General features: G+C 45.9%; 1 protein-coding gene across 4 annotated transcripts in view; it reads left to right on the forward strand.

Moving 5' to 3' along the window:
* Positions 1-27311, forward strand: part of LOC119970402 (retinal dehydrogenase 1-like) — a 177140-nt gene that overhangs the window by 45864 nt on the left and 103965 nt on the right. For 3 of the 4 annotated variants that reach the window (XM_038804964.1, XM_038804963.1, XM_038804965.1), the window contains 2 exons: positions 18923-19029; positions 19792-19896. In XM_038804964.1, the coding sequence (XP_038660892.1) occupies positions 18946-19029; positions 19792-19896 (189 nt within the window). In that variant the 5' untranslated portion in view covers positions 18923-18945. Of the gene's footprint in view, positions 1-18922; positions 19030-19372; positions 19599-19791; positions 19897-27311 lie in introns of those variants that run through there. The other variant, XM_038804966.1, reaches the window with a different exon arrangement.

The following is a 27311-nucleotide window of genomic DNA, read 5'->3' on the forward strand; positions in this document are numbered from 1 at the left end:
GATGGGACACTTAGAGTTGAGGTAAAGAGACATTTCTCCCCTCAGAAGGTTGTGAGCGAAAAGCTGGAGCTAAGGATCAGCCATGATCTTACTGATTGGTCGAGTAGACCCGAGAGGCTGTACGGCCTACTTCTGCTCCTAGATCTTACGTTTTTAAATCCTTGGTATTGTGTCGGTAAAAAGTCACTTTAGGACTTGTTCTCAGAAAGTTCAATGTAACACAGAGCGTGATCAATATTTAGAATTCAATTCTGGGCAGACGAGCAGAAATAGAATTATAGAACATAGAACAGTACAGCACAGAACAGGCCCTTCGGCCCTCGATGTTGTGCCGAGCCATGATCACCCTACCCAAACCCACGCATCCACCCTATACCCGTAACCCAACACCTCCCCCCCCTTAACCTTACTATTAGGACACTACGGGCAATTTAGCATGGCCAATCCACCTAACCCGCACATCTTTGGACTGTGGGAGGAAACCGGAGCACCCGGAGGAAACCCACGCACACACGGGGAGGACGTGCAGACTCCACACAGACAGTGACCCAGCCGGGAGTCGAACCTGGGACCCTGGAGCTGTGAAGCATTTATGCTAACCACCATGCTACCGTGCTGCCCGATGGAATTGATGGAATTTTCATGTGAGAGTACCTTTAAGAAATGCGTGTTTAAGAAATGTACCTTTAAGAAATGGGTGTTTATCAGTGATGTCAGAGTGTGGGTGGAGCTGGGCTGTCTGTCAGCTTTTTACTTTTGTTTTAGGCTGTTTGCTGCAGGGTGTGTTTTAGTTTCGTTTTCAGTGTTGGAGCTGAAGCCAGACAGAGCAGGTGAACTGTTGATCTCTCTGCCATCAAAAGACTATCTCTTGATCATTTGGTGAATTCAGAATTATAAATGTTCTCAGTAGTGAATGTAAACCTAATCTGCTTCTGTTAAAAGGTGTTTCTTTTGTCTTCTAGATGTTGTTTTGGAAGTTATTATGGCTTACTTAGTGTTGTATTCTTTGATGGTTGTATTTGAATTAATGGTTGCTAAGATGTTCACTGTATGGTTTAAAAGGTTAACTTGAGATCATAGAATAAACATTGTTTTGCTTTAAAAAATACCTTTCCATTTCTGCTGTACCACACCTGTAGAGTGGGCCTTGTGCTCCCCATACCACAATCTATTAAAAGTTGTGGGTCAGGTGAATTCCATGATACACTTTGGGGTTCTCTAAACCCTGGCCTATAACAGAATCAAAAAAGAAACAATTAGATACAACAAAGTAGGGAATGTGGATAGGTTTTGAATGGATGAATTAAGATGGCCCAGCAGCTGGTTTCATCCATAAATACCCTGGCCCTGATCGAACAGCCTCATTGCACCCAACTCGGGAGGCAATGAGGCTGTTAAATCTCGTGAGAGGCTTCTCACGAGATTTTCAATGCTCGGGCTGCATTGCCACATCGAGCAAGATCTCGTAAGACGTCGCGATCGGATCTCGCCCTCACTAGGAGGGACCCAGATTTGCATATTTGCAGTTAGGCTCACTTAAATAGGTCTGCGCTTGATCTCTCAAGGCTCGGGATCAAACGCCTACACCTGGGAAATCTCGCTATGGAGCCATTTAGCACTGGTCCACACAAAGGTGGACCAGGCATAAAGATACCTGGAGAGATCTCTAAGGCCATCGGAGGTCCTCAGGTGGTCAGACTCCGGCTAGGGTAGTACCCTCGCACTGCCACTGTGACCCTTGGCACTGCCACCTGGGCTTCTTGGCTCTGCCACTCAGGCGCCCTGGTAGTGCTACCCTGGCATTGCCAGGGTGCATGAGTGGCACTGCCAGGCTAGCAAGAGCACTGTCAGGGGGCCAGGCTGACAGTGCCAAGGTGCCCAGGTGCCAGGTTGGAACTGTCAGGGATCGGGCCCGGGGGGGCCCTGCCCTTAAGAGATGGTATGACAGGGTTCAAGGACCCCCAACAGTTGAGTTTAGGCTTTGTCAGGATCCGGAGTCCACGGAAGGGGGTCCAGAGATCGGGGAGATTGGGGTGACATTTTAAAATGAAGGTAAGTGTGGCTTTGGCGGGGCATTCCTTGTGGAGGTCTAAAGAAAAACAGAGTCCCATTTGATAGCGGGGTCATTCACGGCCCTGCAGGTGCCAAGAAACACCCTGCTAAACGTGCCCAAAACAGGGCTTTTTTGTCCTGTTAAATTGTGCTTATCGGACTCTGGAGGCTGGACAAACCTGTGCTATTTTGGAAATTATAAATTAGCTCTTAATATCAGATTCCTAGAGAAATAGGGAAACAGGTGCCAATTGGAGGCAGAAAGGCCACTTAATTAGGCAGAGTGATGCCATACCTAAACACCCTCCCACCTCTGACAGAATTAAATTCTGGGCCGGAAAGCCAATGATAAATTTTCACACAATGCCACCAATTAAGACTCTTAAATGGCCAACTAATGATCACTTTAGGGCTACTTTCCACTGCTGCTTGGCTTAAACCAGCTCCAGGTCATCCTCCCAATGTACGCCTGCATGACTGGTAAAAGAGCGCGGCTGTCTGTCACCTGAAGGGTAGGTTTCTGGGAATCAAATATTGTTCAACGGCAACTCCCTTTTCTGGAACTCCGATCCTGGGATTCCTGGGGTGGGGGGGTTGCCCTTCCAATATTAACCACAGCCTCTTGCATGGCCCTATTGACCACAGGAGCCCGCCGGCCTCTGATTGGTTAGCAGCTCTTAGCAGCTGGGACTTCTCCCTTCAGAGATTTGATTCTGGAGGAACGCCCACTGGTGTCCCTGGATCTGCCTGATTGGCCTAACTTATTGAATGTCTTCCGAAGAATAGGCAGCATTGGTCTCACTCCAGCTCCTCAACCAGCAGGTGAGACCCTCACCACTAACCAAAGATCCCAACCAATGTGTATGGTTTACAATAATACCATTTCCATAAAGGACTTGCAGCAGGTTAGCATCATGATCCTTGCATTCTTACAGAGGAGGGGAGAGCTCTAGAGCTAACAGTGGGGGCTGTGCCAAAAATTGCTCAAAACGTTCAAATCCCAGTAAAAATCAGAAATACTGGCACCTATAATACCAGAGTTCCATTTTAAGTAAGTTGTAGAAGAACAGTTTGGACATGTTTTACTGGTACCCTTCATTTACAAATTTTACAGCTGTTTTCCTTTTGCGTGGACACCATGGTCGTTATGCACTGTTATGGACCAGGGTATAGAGAACCCCAAAGTGTATCATGGAGTTCTCCTGACCCACAACTTTTAATAGATTGTGGTATGGGGAGCACATGGTCCACTCTACAGGTGTGGTACAGCAGAAATTGAAAGGTATTTTTTAAAGCAAAACAATGTTTATCCTATGAACTCAAGTTAACCTTTTAAAACATACAGTGAACATCTTAGCAACCAATAATTCAAATACAACCCCCAAAGAATACAACACTAAGTAATGCTTAATAACTTGCCAAACAACATCCAGAAGACAAAAGAAACACCTTTTAACAGGAGCACATTAGGTTTACATTCACTACTGAGAACATTTATAATTCAAAATTCACCAAATTATCAAGAGATAGTCTTTTGATGGCAGAGAGATCAACAGTACACCTGCTCTGTCTGGCTTCAGCTCCAACACTGAAAACAAAACTAAAACACACCCTGCAGCCTGCTCAAAAACAAAATTAAAAAGCTGACAGACAGCCCAGCTCCACCCATACTCTGACATCACTGATAGACATCGATTTCTTAAAGGTACTCTCACATGACATGCACCCAACTAACAGGCTGGTGAAACGTTCGCCCACGGAGAGAATAGCTGCCCTACTGCCATTTAACAGGCAATTAGACATCAATAGGCTGGAGCTGGATTTTCCCCTTCCGGGACAGGACATCCTGCCTTGGAGCTGCTGTCCAATCAGGTGGCAGGCAGCTCTGTAACCCCAGTTGTGCCAGGGGAGCGCAGTGGCCACTGCTAGAACTATAGGTAGTTCCTGATGGAGATTATTGCTGGAGCCAGACACTAAGATAAATGGAGGGAGGTGGATTTCACTGGGATTAGGGTGACAGGCCTCAGCAAGTTTGATGTGGGGCTGTGTTTGAGAGGCTAGTGGGAAGGCAAAATGAAAGGTGTGACCTTGGGGAGCACGGACAACCTCCATTGGGCTCAGTGAATCTGTCAATCTGTATCCCTCCCCTTGCCCGACACCAGCCCTTGCAGATAAAGCTCATGGACCAGTTGCTTGAATTGAGCCTCCTACTACCCTGGGTAAAATAGCAACTGGGGCAAAATGAGAAGCAGGGGGTGGGTGTAGGTGAAGTGAAACTTAAATATCCAAAGAAAAATTTGGGGTATCAGAACAATATCATGATGGCAAGAAGAGTAGAATCTGCAAGGACAGAAAGTTTAACAGAAAATGTACATTAGCAAATATGGTCATTGCAGGGAATAGAAGTAAAAAAAATGAAAATTAAGATTTTTATTTGAATGCCTGAAGCATCTGCAATAAGTTAACTGAATTGGTGGCACAAATAGAGGTAAGTGATTTTGATCTATTTGCCATTACAGAAATATGGGCCGGGATTTTCCGACCCGGCGCCGGATTGGATAATCCCCAGGGGGAGGCGCAAATCCCACCGCGCCGCCCCGACACCGGCTGCCTTATTCTCCGGCACCGTTTTTCGGGTGCCGGCCGTTGACAGTGCCCCCCACCCCGACGATTCTCCGGGCCCTGATGGCCGAGTGGCCGTCCAGTTTTGGCCAGTCCCGCCGGTATGAATTACTCACCTCACGCACGGCAGGACCTGGCAGGTAAATGTGTTGGGGCGGTCCTGGAGGGGGCATGGTGGCCTCGCCCGAGATCGGGGCCTACCGATCCGGCGGGCCTGCTGTTTCCGTGGGGGCCTTCTTTCCTCTGCACCGGGCCACTGTAGGGCTGCGCCATATTGCCCGGGCCGGTGCAGAGAAGAGAATCCCCGCGCATTCTCGGAAATACGCCAACCAGTCTGCGCATACATGGAAATACACCGGCCAGTCCGCGCATGCGCGAGGTCATGCCGGCCATATATTTCAGAGAGAACAGACAGAATGGCAGAAGAGGCATAGTCTTTATAGTAAAGGATAGCATAAGAACAAGAGTGTGAAACAATCTGGTCTCTGAAAATTATGAAGTAGAATCAGTATTGTTGAAAATTAGGAATAGCAAGAGTAAGAAAACATTGGTCGGAGTAGTTTATAGGCTTCTTAGCAGTACTTATAACATTGATCAGAACATTGAACAGGAGCCTGTAACAAAGGAAATGTAATAATTATGGGTGAATTTAATCTTTATATAGACTGGGATAATTAAGCTACCAAGAAGGTCTGGAGGATGCATTTGTAGAATGGTTTTGTGACAGTTTCTTGAGCAAGTACATAGTTGAACCGACTTGGGATTAAGCTATCTTAGATCTAGTGTGTAATAAAATCCCTGCAGTGCAGAAGACCATTCGGCCCATCAGGTCTGCACCGGCCCTTGGAAAGAGCACCCTACTTAAGGCCATGTCTCTACACCTATCCCCATAATCCCAGCTAACCTTTGGGACACAAAGAGGCAAGTAAGCATGCAATCCACTTAACCTGTGCATCTCTGACTGTGAGAGGAAACCTCAGACCATCGGAAGAAACCCACGCAGACACGGGAAGAATGTCTCCACACAGACAGTGAGCCAAGTCTGGAATTGACCCAAGTACCTGGAGCTGTGAGGCAGCTGTGCAACCATGCTGCCCAATGAAATGAAATGAAATGAAAATCGTTTACTGTCACAAGTAGGCTTCAAATGAAGTTACTGTGAAAAGCCCCAGTCGCCACATTCTGGCGCCTGTTCGGGGAGGCTGGTACAGGAATTGAACCATGCTGCTGGCCTGTCTTGGTCTGCTTTCAAAGCCAGCGATTTACCCCTGTGCTAAACATTAATTAGTAATGCCAAAGTAAAAGATTCACTGTGAAATAGTGCCAATAATACTATTCAATTTCATGTTAAGTTAGAAAGTGACACATTCCAATCACAAATAAATATCTTAAACAAAGCCAATTAAGTAGATATGAGGGGGAGAACTGGCTGAGGCTAATTTGGTAAATAGACTGAAAGGTGTAGAGGTAAATTGACAGTGGGAAATATTTCAAGAAACAATTCAAAATGTTCAGCAAAATTACATTCCATTGAGCAACAAAATCTCATCCAGAAGGACCCATTGTTGCTCACTCAGAAAGTTAAGATTAAAAAGAGATTTACAATCTTGCGATAAACAGTAACAAGTCTGAAGATTCAGAACGTTTTTGAAACCATCAAAGAACCACCAACAAGTTGATAAAAAAAGGGAAAAATATGAAATATGAGAGTAAACGAGCCAGGAATATAAAAACAGATTGGAAGAGCTATTTAAAGTATATAAAAAGGAAGAGAATAACTAAAGTAAACATTTGTCCCTTAGAATCAGAGGCAGGAGAAAATATCTTGGGGAAATGAGGAAATGGCAGAAGCATTGAACAGGTATTTTGTTGAAGACACAAGTTCCATACCAGGGATAGACAATAACTTAGGGGTTAAAAGAGTGAGGAAATTAGGGGAATTAACTTCAATAGAGATAAAGTTTTGAAGATACTTAAGGGACTAAAATCCCACAAATGCCAGGATCTGATAGCCTATAGCTTACGTTTTTGAGAGACAGCTACAGAGATAGCAGATGTGCTATGATTTTCCAAAATTCCTTCGATTCAGGAACTGTCCCATCATATTAAAATTTGGCAAATGTTAAAACGTTTTCAAGAAAGGAGGCAAAAATAAAGCAATAAACTACAGGCCAGTTAGCCTAACATCAGTTGTTAGAAATCGTTGAAATCTATTATTAAAGAAGTCTTAACAATGCACTTAAAAAAGTACAGAAACATAGAAACATAAAAACTAGGTGCAGGAGTAGGCCATTCAGCCCTTCGAGCCTGCACCACCATTCAATATAATCATGGCTGATCATGCAAATTCAGTATCCCACACCCGCTTTCTCTCCCTACCCCTATAACTTTAACCGCAAGGGCCACGTCCAGCTCCCGCTTGAATATATCCAACGAACCGGCCCCAACAGCTTTCTGTGGGAGAGAATTCCACAAGTTCCCTACTCTCCTCACCTCAGTCCAGAATGATTTACCCCTTATTCTGAGGCTGTGACCCCTAGTTCTGGACGTCCACAACATTAGGAACATTTTTCCCGCATCTAGCCTATTCAGTCCCATCAGGATTTCATATGTTTCTGTGCAGTCCTGTCTCATTCTTCTAAACGCCTGTGAGTAAAAGCCTAGTCGATCCAGTCTTTCTGTGGCCGGTAGTTGCGCAGAGTGGCAACTTCTGCATGGGTGCCGCCCACCCCAACATCCCCGTACTTCAGCCCCCCACCCCACCAACCCACCCCAACAATCGAGCGCCACTTTGCCGGCGGGGCATCACATGGCCCACCCAAGGGCAACACCCACAGTAGCCCCTGCATGAGGCCACCAGGGACAAATGTCGGGGCCAGAGTGCTGGGCACTGAAAGGGTCAGGGGTGCGGTGCAGAGGGCGGAGTGCTGGGAGAACAAAAGTATTTGCGCCTGGGGACGGGGAGGAGGGAGCCGTAGGAAGATGACATGAGGAGGGCAGGGGCTGCAGTGCAGGCTGGGGTCACCGTGCAGCCTGTTGGACCTGGTTGCGCGTGGGGGTACGCACCATGCTATTGTGTCTGCCTTTACACCCGCTGCTCACAATGGACTTCGGAATCCAACCAGGAATGGTGGCCTTAATCCTAGCCACCGCAGCCCTGGGGATGCACTGAGGCTGTATGAGCAGGAGTTGCTCAAGGAGGACCCTGCAGCAGAGGAGCCTGCCTCAGAGGATGCAGCCAACTGGCCGAGGAGGAGGTGGGAAGGTGGCACCACGTCAGGCCTCGTATGTACTGGCAGCACCTGTCATTTGAGGATCTGCTGGACCGTGCATATCGCTGAAGACTCCGGTGGAGCAGGGGACAGTACAACATATCTACCAGATCATGGTGCACCTGGAACTGCTGGAGTATGGGGGAGGGCACCCATTCCCGTGGCCATCAAGCTGACGGTTGCCCTGAACCTTTATGCCACGGGGTCCTTCCAAGCGTCAAGTGGGGACCTGTAGGGATCTCACAGACCTCGGTGCACAGATGCATCTGCGCCATCAGGGTGGTCCTGTATGCCTGGTTGACACAATATATCAAATTCAATGTCGACTGAACCCACCAGAAAGCCCAAGCAACGGGGTTCGCGGCCATTGTTGGGATTCCCCAGGTCCATGGGGTGATCGATGGGATGTCCGCCTACAGGCACCGGCCCATGATGGACCGATCTTCACAAACCAAAAAGGGTTCGACTCGTTGAACAAGCAGCTGGTGTGTGAGCATAAGCTGCACATCATGCAAGTCTGGGCCCAATACCCAGGCAGTGTGCACGACGCCTTCATCATAGCACACTCGACTGTTTCTGACATCTTCGAGGTGCACCCCCAAGTGAGGGGTTGGATCTTGGGCGGCAGGGGTTATCCACTGCGGTCATGGCTGATGATACCTATCCGGAGGCCAGAGACCAATGCGGAAGTCTATTACATCAACACCCATGCCACGGCCAGGGGGTGATGGAGCGCTACATCGGCATCCTGAAGATAAGGTTCAGGTGCCTGGACCGCTCTGGAGGGGTCCTCCAGTATAGCACTAGAAAGGTCTCCCACATCATGGTGATCTGCTGTGTCCTCCACAACATCTCGCAGCAGAGAAGCAAAGTGCTGGAGGGGGGCAGGATGGGCAGGGCAGGGGGTGGCAGTCACTGAAGGCTGCACATTGTGTGTGCTAGGGCCGGTGTGCATGGGACACTCTACTCGCTTCCAGGTTCACCAATTAGGGGGCTTGGAAGATGGCACAAACATCTCATCCCACCCCCATACCCACACCCCACCCTACAGCCAACCACCCCCTCCCATGACTGTCTGCCCCTTGGGGATTCCTATCTCTACTTGCTGCACATGTATGCTGCACACAAGGTAGTGCCCTGGGAGCCTCTTCACTAAAGTGTCCAACCGAAGTGAGTGTCTCTGGGTTGGTGGAGGGTGTTGAAGACAACAGTGATGGGAAGTCAATGTTGTCCCCAGACTGGTGTTCCAGGGTGTTTTGGGCTGCCGTTCGGGGGCTTGCCTCACTGTCTGTTGCTTCCTCGTCGCTAGAATCTGCTTGGGGTTGGGGTCAGGGAAGGGGACACTAAAAGGGCCCGCCTCGTCACCAGGTGATTCTGCAAGACAAAAGGCATGATTGGATTGTGGATTGGGGTGATGTGGGGTGGTGTAGGGGTGATGCGCAGTAATGAGGGAGTGATATGGGTGTGGTGAGGGGTGGTGAGGGGTGTGTGGAGAGGTGTGGGTTGTGTCACGTATGCCATGGGAAACCAGACCGCAGTGAAGTCTCACTTGGTTGCCCGATGCCGACCTCCGCCTCGGTGACTCTTTCCCGGCCCACTGACCAGGTCCAGTGCCTGCTGCTCCGTGGCTGGAGCGGCCGCAGATCCGGTGGTCCCCCTCTGGTTTTCCCTCCCCATTCCTGTTATGCACCACCTTCTCCTGGGGGGGGGGGGGGGGGGAGAGAGAGAGAGAGAGAGAGAGAGAGAGAGAGAGAGAGAGAGAGAGAGTGCACAGGGAGACGGAAAGCACACAGTGTTAGACGTCGGAAACGGGCAGCATAGGGGGTGGGCGGCTGGTGGCCTTCATGACCAGGGCATCCAGTCATGGCAACTGGTATAGGTTTGGGCACATGGTGCAGTGTGTGGAGCATGCATACTGCTGGCAGGTGGGGCTCGGTCACCCTCCAGTTGAGGGGGGGGGGAGTTATTGGTGTTTGGAATTGGACACAGTGCTGCCTACTCCCCCTGGCCACCCTGAGGAGGTCATCAGCTTCTTTCAGCAATGCTGTCCAGTGCTGGCGGTGGGGCCCACACACTCACAGCCTCTGCCACCTGCACCCAGGTCCAGCATGCGTTGGTGGGTGACAGCCTCCTTCCCACTCTGGGGAACAGGTTGGCCTGCCTCTCCTCTACAATGTTGAGTAGGTTCTCCAGCTCAGCATTTGCAAAACGGGGGTGCCGCTCTACATGCTGGTATTTTATTGGCTGGGATGAGTGTGTGTAGGTTGTGGAGTGCCAATAAGTGGCTGCAGCTTTGCAGCCTCTCAAGTGTCAATCCTGACCCCAGAAAACCGGACACTGTTTTTCATTGGAACCAATCATGTTCAACGTGGCACTGGCGTTAGCCCATTAAATGTTCATGTGCTCCGGGACTGGCGCCAATTTAGTTATCATAGAAGTTCACCGATTCAGTCCCGACGTCAACACTTACTTTCTCAAGTGGAAAATCCCACGCAATGTACCTAGGTTTGCTGATGATACCAAACTAGATGGAAAGGTAAGCTGTTGGGAGGACACAGAGAGGCTGAAAAGAGATATTGACAGGTTAGGTAAGTCGGCAACATGATGGCAGGTGGAGTATAATATAGGGAAGAGTGAAGTTATGCACATTCATCATAAGAATAAATAGGCAGTTTTTTTTTAAAGGTGAGAATCTTGTAAGTGTGGATGTTCAAAGAGCCTTTGGTGTGTTTGTACAAAGAATGCAGTAAGTTAGCATCCAGGTGCAGCAAGCAATTAGTAAGGTAAATTGGCCTTTATTCCAAAGGGATTACAAGGAAGAATTAAGACGTCTTGCTACAGTTGTGCAGGATATGGTGAGACTGCATCTGGAGTACTGTGTGCAGTTTTAACTCTACATTTAAGAAAGGATATACTTGCATTCGAAGTTTCACTAAATTATTCCCTGAGATGGGGTGGGGGGCTGTTCTATTATGAGAGGCTGAGTATTTAAGCTTATATTCTCTGGAAGTTAGAATAATGGAAGGCAATCTCATTGAAACTTACATAATTCTGAATCTAAAACATAAAGGCACAGTCTCATGATAAAGGGTCAATCATTTTTGAATGGGATGAGGAGAAATTATTTCACTCAAAGAGTTGTGGATCTCAGGACCCTGGTTCGATCTCGGTCCCGGGTCACTGCTCATCTGGAGTTTGCACATTCTCCCCGTGTCTGCGTGGGTCTCACCGCCAAAACTCAATGTTAAGTGGAAATGTTGTTTTTATGTTTTTTTGGAAAAGAGCTGTGAATCTTTAGAATTCTCTATCCATCCTTTAAGATGGGGATGGATATATTTTTCATCTCTCAGGAAATAAAGAGATATGGCAAGATCAAGGTCACATTGAATGCCAGAGCAGGTTTGATGGCCATGTGGTCTACTCCTGCTTCTTTAAAAAAATTCTTATGCGACCATTAAGAGGCCATTATCAGGCCCAAGGGCAGGCCCGTGTCTTTCCTCTGCCGCACCACCCTGTAAAATTCCATATAAGTCAGGAGTGAGTGGGTAGCCAGCGGGAAGGCCAACTCCTGGATTTTACAAGCCCCCTCCCCCCCCCCCCCCCCCCCTGCCTTCAAACCTGCCGGTGGAGGGAGCATAAAATCTAGCCCAGAGGAATTATTGACACACAAAAAAAAATGCTAGGGTTAGAACTCAGTCTGACACAAAACCATAGCATCAAATCATTTAGTCTAAAAGAAAAAGTGGGCATGAAGGGATAATGTGAAAGTGCAAAGAATTCATATACAATAGAATTTGACGAGCGTCAGCTAATGGGCCATTTGATGTGCGCCATAGTCATAATTTGCAAGCAGGATGAAGGGTTTACAAAGGTGTATAATAAAGTAGATTAATACAGTGACATGAACACAGACAATGACATTTTGGTCTTGAAATTTGATAACTGCTGAAAGCAGGCAGGAGGATCATGACGTGCAATTAACCCACACCTGTTGCTTCCGATGTAGGCAGCCCACAGACGTTATGCTCCCTATTATTTTAAATGTTAATAGTGTGCAATCAGCACTAAGCACATTGCTGAGTGCCTGAACACATGAGCAGGGTGCAAAACCGTGAGAGTTGAACATAAGTTAAAGCTAGCCTGCACAACTTATAGCCTGTCTACGTCTCTTAAAGAGGAAGTATATTGTGGCTGGTGTAGGTGCGAGAAGTCATTTTACCACTGTTTCTGACCTCAGGAAGAGACAGGAATGGCATATCATAGCAGAGAATTGAGTCAAAGAATGCCTGGATATGTTGGTGTAGGAGGAGGAGTGATAGTGGCCGCGATTCTCCAGAAAGATTTCTAAGTGTGGTAGCGAGCAGGAACTGTCACAAGCTTCCTAGCGCACAGCCCAGCAAGGCCAGCAACGCAATTCAACGTTCACTTAATGAGGCCTCACGGACTTCTCGTCGCAAATGAAGGCTCGTCAGCCGATTCACCGGGACCATACTCACCAGCACCCTGCTAACAAGGTCGAGCAGCACTTAAGTTGCACTTGCACAGCCAAAGCCAGCCAGCTCACAATAATAGCGCCGAGAAGACCGGCCCCGAGATTTAACGATATGTACATTGGGCAGCACAGGTGAGTAGGCACGATCGATGGGTCACAGCTGTCAACCCCACCCTCCACCAGCGCAGATACAAGCACCTCGGTGGGAAATGTTTGTCAGGCTTCTGGCGAAAATCTGGTGAGCACCACACAGCTGCTGGTGTACATCGGGTGAAGGCAGGAACCCCCAGGCGAGACAGCATCTGGAGGTCTACTGGAACCCAGGACCCAGCTGGATCCGAGCCTGGTCTGAGCCTCTGGTACAGGGTTATCCAGAGCTGATAGAAACATTAGGGAGCGGTCAGGACATTCGGAGGGAGATATCAACGACACACCAGCAGGTCCATAGCGAGATGTGGAGATGTCGCTGGCAATGCGTGGCACCAAGGCCAAACTGCTAGTGGAGGCCCTGGTGCACGTCGTCGGCACCATGAGTGAAGGTGTGCAAGGCATTGCGAAGTCGGTGAAAGCCATGGCTGAGGATCTCGGCAGAATGTCCAACTCGCTGGTGGATGTTACTCAGTAACAGGATGATCTTGATGAGGGGCTGCGGGACATGTCCCGCTCTCAGATGGCCTCACAGGCATGATCACGCTCAGTTAAAATATCTTCAGATGCTATATTTCACTACCTATTTCACTAGCCTGATACACAGTTCATTAAGCCACACACCCCTGAACAATCTCCGTCTCAACTCGTACCCAACGTTCATTGCTTGACCTCACCCTCACATGCTTAGCACAGCTGCAAGCCATAGACTCACATCTCAGAGCCATAGACATTATCCAAACCAATTGAAGCGCACTCGCTGGCACATTTTCCTCTCTCTTGTAGAACAAAGTGGCGCATAGCTGGAGGAGGGAAGGCAAGGGGCAAGTCCTTGCCTTGATGGAGGACAATGATAGCCATTATTGAAGTGGCCATGACTGAGGCCATGTTGCCAACATGGTGAAAACAATAGAAGATGAGATTATCTTCATAGCTAATCCTCATTCTCAAACCTCACTTCCTTCCCATGCCAAAATATCTTCTAAGTTTACAAGCAGATACATCTTACAACACCCTATTCCCATCACCACAGCCCTACCCTTGTCCCTTTCTCCTTTTAGATACTCAAGGACCGCAACTTGTCAAGCAATGGTTGGATAGCAAAAGGCAGAAAGGAGGAATACCACAATGAAGAAGAAAGACACCCTCTCTCACATTCATAGCCACCAGCTCAGATATTGACACTGTGTCTCCTTTAGAAGACAGCTTAGAAGTGATATCTGCACATACTGAGACACCAGGCATGTGTGGTCTGCAATGAAGAGGAAATATCCTCGCAGCACCTACCCTGTCAGGCACATTCAGAACCTTATATGTTTGAATAGGATCATCTCTCATTCTCCTAAATTCCAATAAACACAGGTCCAACCTTTGCTCATCAGACCAACTTTATCCCAGGAACCAGCCTGGTGAACCATCTCAGAATTGTTTTCAATGCAAATATATCTCTCCTTAAGAAAGAAAACCAAAACTGTACACAGTGCTCCAGGTGTGGTGTCACCAATGCCTTCTACGGCTGTAGTAAGACTTTCATACTCTTATACTCTATTCTCATTGCAATAAAAGCCAACATTCCACTTTCCCTCCCAATTACCTATTGTGTCTGCATGCTAATTTTTTATGAATCAAAAATTGCTCTTCTTCCTCCTCAGTTGGTCACTGTACAACTTATGATATGGATTATGCTTTCATGATCGCAAAGAACCACCACAAATCATAACATGTGCTCTGTCAAGTACTGCTGGGTTCCTCGTGTATGATCCAGGCAATAAAAGTATTATTTACACACCCAAATTGTCAGCTTGGTCTAATTTCTCGTGACAGCATGGTTTTTATTATGTGCAAATTGATACAATTATGAGATTTATGAGATAATTATGTTTTGGCACAGTACCTTCAAATTTAAAGTTAAATAGTGGGGTCACGTGGCCTGTTCTAAAGTCTGCCTGACAGTAAACCTGGGTGATTTTATTGGTAGAGATAAAAGGAAAGCTTAGATTGTTTTATTGAGAAGCATATGCAGCAGTATTTACACTTGGAGATAATGGCAACAGTCTCTAAATTTATAATGAGTAGACACTGAGTTTCCCAAAGTCCCAGAAAGGTGTTGAAAGTACACCATTGTAGATAATTGTGCTGTAAATTTGCTATTTACTTCAAAACTGAGAAGGGGGGTTCACAGATAGTTAATTCATATTTTCACCTGAGTTCAAATAATAATAATAATCTTTATTGTTACAAGTAGGCTTACATTAACACTGCAATTAAGGTACTATGAAAAGCCCCTCGTCGCCACATCCTGGTGCCTGTTCGGGTACACAGAGGGATAACTCAGAATGTCCAATTCAGCTAACAGGATGTCTTTTGGGACTTGTGGGAGGAAAGCGGAAAACCCGGAGGAAACCCACGCAGACACAGGGAGAATGTAAAGACTCCGTACAGACAGTGACCCAAGCCGGGAATCGAACCTGGGACCCTGGCACTGTGAAGCAACAGTGCTACCCACTGAGCTACTGTGCTGCCCTCAAGTGAATGTGTTTTCATGTTGCTATGGAGAAGAGAATGAATAAGTCATTTTTCAGGTCAGGTTACAGGCTTCCCTACAAATTAATGAATATCACAGACAGACAGCTGTTTTTGTGTGGTTAGCAGAGAGAAGCAGCTGCTCAGCTTTGAAAACTAGCAAAGCCAGATGTGGGAGGCAGATGGTCTCTAGTCCAAGAGAAGTGTCCTGTGCCCTTATAAAGATTCCAGGAGATGTGTCCTCGCATTGCAGAGGAAAGAAGAATCATTGGAACAGGCTTTAGTGCGGATGATATAATTAAGAAACTCTCTGAAAACTGAAGAAAACATCTAGAAATGATCATTCAAAGTTACTACTCAGCAAAATGGGGCCATAGGAATCATTGGAGGTTGAAAGGAACTGCAGCCTGCTTGTTATAAAGACTGTAATAGGTAATGGGGAATGTGATGTCTGATGAGTATAAAGTATAAGTTGCCTACAAAAGAAAATAGTGCTTAGCCAATATGCTTTTAAAGATATGTAACAGTTTAAAACTTGAAATATTGCTTTGTCGTTCTTTCAGCTAGTAACTGGAAGATTGAATTTCTTTAAAAGATATCAATCTCTATGGAGATTGTAACATGGATTATACTCTGGAGTGATGAACCATATCTTCAAGCAATTGATAGTCCCTGTTGCCCAGCAGACACCCTCTGATTTATCATGCTCAAAGGCAGATGGTACAGTAGACTTCCTCAGAATAAAGGCATAATGATTGTTTCCCGGATGTCTGTCTGCATGATACAGTGCATTGAGACGCACACCAGGAAGTGGAAGGGGCCATACATTCCACCCTGGAAGGGGCCATATATTGTCAAGCAGAATACTGTGGATGCTGGACATAGAAACACAAAATGCTCAGCAGATTAGGCAGTGTCTGTGGAGAGAGAAACAGAGTTAACTTTTTGGGTCTGTCTCCTTTGTAAAGTTACTGTCATCTTCACAGTCATTGTCAATGCTAGTTCACCTTGTTTTGAGACTGCAGTTCCAGCTGCAGTGGGTGAGAAATTTCAATGAAGGTGATGTCCTTCATGAAGTAGAAACATCTGGCACACTGTTCCTTTCCGAACTTTGGGTCAGAAAATTGCTCCCTGCAAGAAACATTTCTCCCATTCCTGATTCTCTCTTCCAGCAATGTGTCCTGCTCTGCGCCATGTTGTAATCCACAGGACTGCACCTATGTCTGGCAACAACTGATTCATGCACCATTCCCTGCAGACTTTAGCAACTTTAATCAGCTCCGGAAACAATAATGCACTTCTACAATCACAGCAAGAACCATTAGAAATCAAACAGCCACCAACCTTAAAGTAACTGATGGTCCCTTTAAAAAGCACTGATTGGGCGTCGAGCTTGCTGTTCAAAGCATGCTCAGTTGTAAGAGATTAAGAGCTGGTTGTATTAGCTGCAGTGCTAAACTCCAAATTGGTGGCACTGTTGTCAAATCAGTGTTACATACGGATTGGTATCACAATCTGCTTACTCTGCATACTTCCACTGGACTTCCTCTCTGTGCTCACTAATGCCTTCACCAAAATGGCATCTGGTGAGGCTAGCCCCAGCTATGTACACGCATGCACAGATTGATTGTTTGATTTCTAATGCTTCTGGTTGTAATTGTAGAAGTGCATTTTTGAGCCAAAATAGCATTTGTAGCAGCACCAAATAACTTGGCACGACAGAACCACATTTCATGGTACTTTTCATTTATAAAAGCACTTTTACGTAGAGAAATGTCCAACTGTTTTTCATAAAAAGGCATAAATTTCAAATGAAATGTTTAATTCATTTTAATTTAGAGAAATTCAGAAGGTTCATAGACTATAGGGAAACTGTGTGGAGCAACGGGGTGCATTTGTGTGGAATGGGTCTAAATGGAGCTAGGAGGCAAATATGGCCTTCTTCAATGCAATTTGCTTCAATGACCGTAGGTAAAATGGGAATATATAATGTATCCCATTACTGGCAATGATTTCATGGCATCATAACAAAGTTAAAAAGTAGGTTGGTTGTGAAGGTCATACTGAAATGTGGATTGAACTTAACATTTCTATGTTACTTAGTTCTTCTGTTTAACCCAAGCATAAAATAAACATATGTAGTCACATTTGTTAAAATACTTAATCATGTGGAATTGCTGAATTATGATAGTATCCAGACAGTGCATGTTTAAATTAACTCCAGGCAGATTTACAAAAAGATCCATAAGGTCCAATAAACCTGGATATTTCAAATTCTGAGTGGACACCCACCAGTGGTATACTTCATTCAGTGTCAAACTTTGTAAAATTACCTCCCTTAAGAATCTCCCACTATCCTGGGTTAAGTGTGAACCTGAATCCAGATTTATACTCCCAGACTTTGTTTTGCCATGAAGGGTAAAATGACAATTAAGATATTATGTAAATACATCCTTGAATAGATTCCGTGTGTCATGACCGTATGCCAGCTATGGTTCAGTGGTTACACTCTAGTTTCTGGGTCAGAAGGTTTTAGCTTCAGTTGGAGTCTTAAGCACAAAACCTACAGGCTAACATTCAGAGGTTCTGTGTTTCAGATGAGAATTTAATCCTGAACTTTGTCCTCTCAGGTAAATGTAATCAATACAATGAAACCACCTTGAAGAAGAGCAGGGAAGTTTTCCCTGATGTTATGGTCAGTAGCTGTCCTTGAACCAACATGCCTAAACAAGCAGATTATTTGATTACTCTCACATTACTGTGGGAGGTAGATGTGAAAAATGAAAATCGTTTATTGTTACAAGGAGGCTTCAAATGAAGTTACTGTGAAAAGCCCCTAGTCGCTACATTCCGGCACCTGTTCAGGTCCTTTTCGGGGAGGCTGGTACGGGAAATGTGTACAAAAATGCTTCTTGCATTACAACATTAAATATTTTGATTGACTCTGAAGTGTTTATCGACATCTTGAGGTGATGGAAGTCAAGTAAATGCAAGTTCTAACAATTAAGTTTTATGGCAAGGTAACAAGGCTATATATAGGAGCTGTGGCAAAGTGGAAGAGTTCAAACACAAGGAAGGGAGATCCAGTAGTTCCATCAATTGGCACAGCCAAAAACCTCATGAATGGTTATCAAGTAAAAGTACTCGTACTTGCAATTAGCTATCATTGGTCTAAGTGCAAATGTGAGAAGAATCAAAATCTGACAGATGTGCAAATATCATGAGTTGCTCAATTTTGGCGATTTAGTAAGAAATTAAAGAATTGACACTAAGTTCCCTATGAAGGTAGGAAGAGGAATGGCGTTCTGGATGATCCCAGTTCCATAAATATGCGTTGATCTGTTGATTATAAAGAATCGAAACTGTATCATAGCTCAATGCATTGGGGCAAATAAAGTTATGAACTTTTTAATTACCTATTAACACAGATCTTTCAAGATTGCTTATGTGCTATGCTTCCGTGACTTTGGCTGTCTTCTACTTAACCATCACGCTAAATACTCAACTTGTTAGGAATTATTGTAATGATCACAGATGGTTTTCAATGTGCCGTGACTTGGGTTATTCTATATGCTGTTACTGAGAGGTAGGGGTTTGCCCTTTGGACGTGCCAATGTACTGTACCGTGTTCTCAGCCAATCGGTTCTCAGAATGACAGCGGTGTTTATTAACTCTGTTTCAACACCTTGTGGCTGACAAAAAGAGCAGGAGAGTGCTTCAAACTTGTTTTTTTGTTGTTGTTTTGTTGGCAAGTTATTATTTTGGAAGGAAAGGAAGCGTTGTGGTGCCTGAACTTGAACTGTGCCTATTCCAGGAACACAAGCAAACAAGCACAACATGAGTGCAGACCAGGATAGTCCTGCTCCAGCTTCCTGCAATGTGCCCGTGCCAGTTCCCGAGGTGGAAATCAAACACACCAAGGTGAGTGCTTTTCAATTAAATCTGAACACTGACAACTTTGCCCGACTTGCAGCCCCCCCCCCCCCCCCCCCCCCAACCCCCACAATCTGTTATTTCGTGTTGTAACATCGTTTCAAATCTGAAACCAGAAACTCTGCTCGGGACGTGGAATGCGAACATGACCAAAAAAAACAGAACTATTGCCGGGCCTAGGACGTGTAGTTTGTGTCGTAGCGGAATAGATGATGGTAAAACAGTAGTTATCACCGCGGTGAATATCAGCGCAGTGTTATTATTGAAACAACAATAAGTGGTCGCTTTCCCGTGCGGGAGAGCGGGGGGACTGCAGTCAGCCGGAGCTGCAGAGCGGGCAGCCGGCAGCAAACCCCTCATCTCACCGGTGCAGTCAACTGGAAGATTAAAGTTTCTCTTGATAACCAAGACAAAACATGTTCCCAAACAACGACGACTTAAAACAACATCAACAAAACATGTTTTGGAGCGTCTGGGCGAAAAAAATGAATCTAAGGAGTCTTGACCCATGTGTCGCTCTATCAAGTGCAGCATGAAGTAGAAAAGCAGGCCAACCTGTAAGTATTCAGAGGATCCACACATTGGTATTTCTGCCCCCTCCCCATGTCCGGAAAACCAGGCTGCGCTCAACTAGCAAAAGGAAAGTAGTAAGCGAGCTGCGCAGTGGCGTTTGGCGATAGCCGTTTTTTTTTTCCGGCGGTGTTGTTTTGAATCGTTACCCACTTTTAGCTGTTTGTTGCTTTATTGTAGATCTTTATAAATAACGACTGGCACAGCTCCAGCAGCGGCAAGAAATTCGCAACCTGTAACCCTGCCACGGGAGAGAAGATCTGCGATGTGGAAGAAGGCGACAAAGTGGGTTCACTTAATCATTTCAACATGTTTATTCCCAATAATTCCGAGGAGTGCACTTCGGGTTTTTTAAATCAAGTTTCTGTCAGTCGCCTCTCGGTTTTCACGCGCATAAAGGCAACACATGAAATGAGATTATATTTGAATCCACGCTTGGATTTAATCACTGCTCTTTGTCTGTTATAAATGCCTATTATAGTATTCAGAGCTCATTGATATTTGGCATATCTAACTTTCACTTCAAGGATGAATGATGAAGCCATATGCTCAACACTAATTAATTGTAGATCAGTATCTATTGCTAGTTTCAAAGAGAGATTGCATTCTTGATGGTTGGGCTTGAGTCATAAAATATACATTAACCTAGAAGTTAAAATCATGTTAAACCAAGATGGTCTTTGTTTGGCACCATTATTCCTTTTGCAATTTGTGCACTTATCTGAATAAATAGGGAGCTCCAAGGTGTCACCGTGAAGGACAAATATAATTGACTTTAAGTCATCATTAGAGAAGCATACTGTTCGGTGATTGAAATGAGCACAAATCCCTATTCTGCAGTGCTAAAATGAGTAGTAAGGGAATCACAAAGTTCTTGAAGAACAGCATATTTCTGAAGTCACTGTGAACTCCTGTGCTCAGATGGTTGAAGTTCCACAACCATCACCAACCACAAGGTCACAATCGCTGGGTGAAGAAATGTGTCTATATCAGAATAATTTGGACAGTAAATGGTTTATCTTAAAGGCTAAGGAAGTTGCATTACAGCTTTCGTAATACCTGTACGCTCGACTGCATATAAACTATGTGAGTTTTCTATTTTTAATAATTTATGAATATCATATTCAAAACATTACCATTAAGGAAATATTTTATTGCATCCCATTACTTTATTCCTTGTTGTTTACTACGTCTCTGAGTTTTGCATAATCTGTAAATGTACTTTAATTACTTACTTAAAAGTGACCTTGTTGTAACATGGTGTATATTTTCCTCTATTCATTATCATTCTTTTCTGTGAAAGTCATACTTCACTATTAGCTACCAGAAGAGAATAATTTTGGAATCTCAAAATATAGTCTAAAACAGGCCATCTTTTGCCAGTCTTCTGTTGTCTTATATTTACTGATGATGGAAGGGTGCCTTGATCTTTCAGAAAATAGCATTTTGGGATACAATATGAGTAATTTGGAGCATGATGTGTGTAAATTTTACAGACCTATTTGGAAAAAAACAGTGAGGGATAAACCTGACAATAAAGGCCAGTCTGCTAAATGACAGAAGTGGTGGAAATTTCAGAGACAATAATCTGGGCCAGAATTGATTAACATTTGGGAAAGTATCGACAAAAAAATGAAATGAAGCACATATTTATTAAAGGAAAAGTGTTTAGTTAACTCGATTGTGTTCTTTCATGTAGCTCTGTGTATCCAACTCCAGGACACCAGTATTATATAGTGGTCTTAAAACTGAGGGAACACCATTTTAAACTTCCAATCAGCCTGAAAGACAACCATTCACTATTACTTTCACCATTTTGGAGAGAATTTGTATTATGTATGTGGACTTTCAAAAGACATTTGACAAAGTGCCAAATAGACTTGTTAACAAAATTAAAATGCATGGATTTAAATGTATAGAGGCAGCACAGGTTAAATTGGCTAAGGGAAAGAGTAATGGTTGTCTTTCAAACTGATTGGGAGTTTAAAGTGGTGTTCCTTGTATATTACTGGTATCTTGGTGTTAGACACACAGACTATAATTTCAAAGTTTACAGATGATGCAAAACTCAGAGACGTAGTAAACATCAAGGAATAAAGAAATGGGGTGCAATCTTCCCAAAATGTGTCAGTGTCAGAACGAAAGCCAGCAAATAGCTCTCCAGCTGCATGACTGAGTTTTCTCTCCAGATTCTCTGGCACTTAGTACTTAGGCAAGACCGGCACCATGGAGATCAGGGTGCCATCTTTAAATGGTGCTCCGATCTGCACAGGAAATAAACACCACCCCCACCCCACCATGGATACCGAGGACCCCCATCACAACACATAAAGGGCGCCAGGTTGGCAGTGCCAAGAGCAATAGCTGGGCATGTCCCTCACCGCATAGGGGCTATACTGACTTGTGCGCCACCACTGATTTTAACTTTTAGCACCCAAAGAGGAGTCCACAGATCTGAGCTCCAACTCATCTGTCAACACAAGGTTGGTTGAACCTCCCTGCTCATCATCTATGAACAGGCAGCTGGCAGAGTTACTAGGTACCTCATCCATCTCTCACATTGGCATTGACCTGCTGAGGTCACTGGCAGTGTGTGGGCTTGCAAGTCTAAACGTAACCCCAAACAACCTCTGATTGAGTTCCTCGAACTGCCCTTTATGAGAGGCATGATTCTCTCTATGGAGAAGGCTGTACATTCAGAGCTCCGGCTCAAAACAGTGCTCATGTCCGTATGGACGTCTTCAAGACAGAGACCATGGCACACTGGTCCTCAGGGACTTCCGCCAGATATTCCCGTGCATCCCCTGAACATCCAGCATCTGTTGCCTGATGGATGACTCCAGAGGCTCGTCTTCTGTCTCAGTCTCAGCATTGTCCTGGTCTCTGGCAATCATCCGAATGAAGTCACAGTGTGTACACTCTGGTTGCTTCTCATAATGCCTCAGAAAGGTGTTCTGAATGGAAGACCAATGGGGACAGTTGCTTTTCACATCTCAGTCTAACAAACACTGCCCTACATCTCTTACACCCTTCTGTCATCTCTTCACTGTCCACTGGACTCATCTTCCTTTGAGACCCAGGCCTTGGACCTGGCTCCATGCTCACACACCACTCAATGCTTCCTTCACCACCTGATCACCTCCCTCCTGCTCGTTATGACCCCTGTTCTCTTGTAAGGGCAAAAGTGCTTTCTCAAGGTTCTCCCCCCCCCCCCCCCCCCCCCCCCCATACCAGAACATAGCAGCCTTCCCCTACAGACCAGGTTCAGGTGCCCATCACATTGCCCCAACTCACCCTTACATACAATCCATCCATGCGGCCTAATTATTTAGTCTTTCAAGGCATAGTGAGATGCACCATTTTACATTCTGCATTTCACACTCGTGAGCACCAACAAGTCCTGCCATCCCACAATTGCACCTATCCATAACTCCAAATATACCCAATACTCACTCCAGCAGATGCAGAAGGCCTTTGAACCTTTTCCTGCACTGGATCCATGTCCAATGAGCAACATCATGTCCACTCATCAGGTGTTCCACCTCTGTCCAGGCCTTCTGGGTGAGGTGAGGTGGCCTCCTCGCCTCATCTTGCGGCAGCACAATCTCTTGCGGGCACTCACTGCCACCAGATGAACTGTTGTCAATACACTGAAAACCGGGGTTGGGGCAGACTGACATGGGCTGCAAGTCCAGATGCCATAATGTGAACATTAACATCAGAATGCCTTCCTGATGCAGTACAACACACAGAATGTAAATGCAGCTCCCTGAGGCTCCAGAATACCTGTTGGTAGCCTCGGGGAGCTCCCTAAAAAATGTTAAACCCCCTGCTCGCACCCTCATTTGTCCCGGAGCCTGTCCTCCCCCCTCTGCTCCCCACCCTCCCCAGCAGCAGCGCTGGCCAGCAAGGAATCGAGGTCAGGAGCTGATTGCAGAAGGAGGCGGATTTCATATCCCCTTCCAGATCACGTTGAGAATTCAAGCCATAATCGTCTTTGCTGATTTATTAAAAAATTGAATTGTTGGCAGGACTAGGCAGCCTGGTAGCACAGTGGTTAGCACTGTTGCTTCACAGCGCCAGGGACTTGCTTCGATTCCCGGCTTGGGTCACTGTCTGTGCGGAGTCTGCACGTTCTCTTCGTGTCTGCACGAATTTCCTCCTGGTGCTCCGGTGTCCTCCCAGAAGTCCTGAAGGACATGCCTGTTAGGTGAATTGGACATTCTGAATTCTCCCTCTGTGTTCAGGCGCCAGAGTGTGGCCAGTAGGGGATTTTCACAGTAGCTTCATTGCAGTGTTAATGTAAGCCTACTTGTGACACTAATAAATATTATTATTATTTTCACACTTCTTTTGGTCTCCAATATGAAGGCTTATTCTATACTATGATTATTTAACCGGAATTAGCATTAAATACAATACCTCAATTATTGTAATGTGAAAGGTTACCTTGGCAGATTACACAAAATCGCATCGGAGCATATTGCATTGTAACCCAAATAACCACAGTCTTGGAAACTGTTGATAACTTCCAGCAGATTAATTCTGTTTATGTGTGTACATGTACAGGTGTGTGGACATATTTGTGTCCATGGGTGGAATTTTCCCACCATGCCTGTTGTGGGTTTCATGGCGGATGGGAGTGGAAAATCTGGAAAGAGGCCAAAGTCGGATTCCTGTCAGTGAAAGCAGTTTGTAATTTTCCCGACAACCCTTTAATGATAGGTTGACGGTGGGTCTACGTTGGGTACTACGCTGACAGTGACATGAACATCATTTTCATTCACTGCCGTCTCACAAATTAAATATGCTGCTTGGTGGAATTAGATGGCGCCTTCTAATCTTGGGTCACACCAGCAGGAATTCACACTGGTCTGATTCACAGTTGTAAAATGGTGGTGTGCAGCGGGCAGACCTCATTTAGCTTGTGACTTTGAGGTAAGTGCAATATTCACATGCTACCTGCCACAGCACTGCTCCAGTCCCATTGCATTGCCAGTGCAACACCACACTGCTAGGGTATAGGGCCAGTTTGTTCCTGGTGGTTGCTCCCAGATGGTGGCATAGTGGTACTGTAACTGGTGATCCAGAGACCCAGGATAATAATCTGGGGACCCAGGTTCGAATCCCACCATAGCAGATGGTGGAAATTGAAGCCAATATATCTCTGGAACTAAAAGCCGAATGATAACCATGAAACCATTGTCAATTGTCTTTAAAAAAAAAACAGCTGGTTCACTGTGTCATTGAGGGAATGAAATCTGCAGTCCTCATCTAGCCTCGCCTATATGTGACTCTAGATCCATAGCAACGTGGTTGACTTTTAAATGCCCATTGAAATGGCCTAGCAAGCCACTCAGTTGTATCAAACTGAAAAAGTCAATAAAAATTGAATGAAACCAGATGGACAAACCGGCATCGACTTAGGCACTGGAAATAGCAACAGCAAACCCACCCCTGTCGACCCTGCAAAGTCCTCCTTACTAACATATTGGGGCTTGTGCCAAAATTGGGAGAGCTGTCTCACAGACTGGTCAAGCAACAGCCGAACATAGTCGTACTCACAGAATCATACTATTACAGATAACATCACAGACACCACTATCGCCATCCCTGGGTGTGTCCTGTCCCACCAGCAGGACAGACCCAACAGAGGTGGAGGCACAGTAGTATACAGTCAGGAGGGAGTAGTCCTGGGAGTCCTCAACATCGACTCTGGACCCCATGAAGTCTCATAGCTTCAGCTCAAACATGGGCAAAGAAAAGTCCTGTTGATTACCACGTACTATCCATCATCAGCTGATGAATTAGTACTCTTTCATGTTAAGCGCCACTTGGAGGAAGCACTGTGGGTGACAAGGGCACAGAATGTACTCTGGGTGGGGGACTTAAATATCCATCACCAAGAGTGGCTCGGCAGCACCACGACTGACTGAGCTGGCCGGACCCGAAAGGACTTGGCTGCTAGATCGGGACTGCAGCAGGTGGTGAGGGAACCAACAAGAGGGAAAAACATAATTGACCTCATCCTCACCAACCTGCCTGCTGCAGTTGCATCTGTCCATGGCAGTATCGGTAGAAGTGACCACCGCACAGTCCTTGTGGAGACAAAGTCCCACCTTCACATTGAGGATACACTCCACCGTGTTGCGCAACACCACCATTGTGCTAAATGGGATAGTTTCAGAACAGATCTAGCAACTCAAGACTGGGCATCCATGAGGGGCTGTGGGCCATAACCAGCAGCAAAATTGTACTTAGCCGCAATCTGTAACCTCATGGCCCAGTATATCCCACACTCTACCATTACCACCAAGCCAGCGCATGAACCCTGGTTCAATGATGAGTGCAGGAAGGCATGGAGCAGCACCAGGGGTACCGAAAAATGAGTTTTAACCTGGTGCAGTTACAACACAGGACTACGTGTGTGCCAAACAACATAAGCAGCAAGTGACAGATAGAGCTAAGCGAACCTACAACCAACGGATCATATCTAAGCTCTGCAGTCCTGCAGTCCATCCAGTTGTGAATGGTGGTAGACAATTAAACAATTCAATGGAGGAGGAGGTTCCAGAAATATCCCCACCCCATGGAAATATCCCCGCCCAGCACATCAGTGCCAAAGATAAGGCTGAGGCATTCGCAATAATCTTCAGCCAGAAGTGCCGAGTGGATGATCCACCTCGGTCTCCTCCGAGGGTCCCCAACATCACAGATGCCAGTCTTCAGCCAATTCGATAAACCCCACATGATGTCAACAAATGGCTGAAGGCACTGGACACTACAAAGGCTATGAACCCTGACAATATTCCAGCAATAGTACAGAAGACTTGTGCTCCAGAACCTGCCACACCCCTAGTACAACCCAGCAATGTGGAAAATTGCCCAGATAAGTCCTGTACACAAAAAGCACGACAAATCCAACCCAGCCAATTACCACCCTATCAGTCTACTCTCAATCATCAGTAAACATAGAACAGTACAGCACAGAACAGGCCCTTCGGCCCTCGATGTTGTGCCGAGCAATGATCACCCTACTCAAACCCACGTATCCACCCTATACCCGTAACCCAACAACCCCCCCCCTTAACCTTACTTTTTAGGACACTAAGGGCAATTTATCATGGCCAATCCACCTAACCCGCACATCTTTGGACTGTGGGAGGAAACCGGAGCACCCGGAGGAAACCCACGCACACACGGGGAGAACGTGCAGACTCCGCACAGACAGTGACCCAGCTGGGAATCGAACCTGGGACCCTGGAGCTGTGAAGCATTTATGCTAACCACCATGCTACCGTGCTGCCCGCAAGTGATGGGGTCATCAGCAGTGCTATCAAGCAGCATTTACTTCACAATAACCTGCTCATTGATGCACAGTTTGGGCTCCGCCAGGGTGACTCAGCACTTGTCCTCGTTAAAGCCTTGATTCAAACATGGAGAAAAGAGCTGAACTCCAGAGGGGAGATGAGAGTGACTTCCTTGACATCAAGGCAGCACTGTATGGCACCAAGGGGCCTATCAAAACTAAAGTCAATGGGAATCTGAGAAAACTCTCCGCAGGTTGGAATCATACCTGGGACAAAGGAAGATGGTTGTGGTTGTTGAAGGTCAGTCATCCCAATCCCAGGACATCACTGCAGGAGTTTCTCAGGGTAGTGTCTTAGGCCCAACTATCTTCAGCTTTTTTATCAATGGCC

Source organism: Scyliorhinus canicula, chromosome 8 (assembly GCF_902713615.1).
Source record: "Scyliorhinus canicula chromosome 8, sScyCan1.1, whole genome shotgun sequence".
In the NCBI taxonomy this organism is placed as follows: domain Eukaryota; kingdom Metazoa; phylum Chordata; class Chondrichthyes; order Carcharhiniformes; family Scyliorhinidae; genus Scyliorhinus; species Scyliorhinus canicula.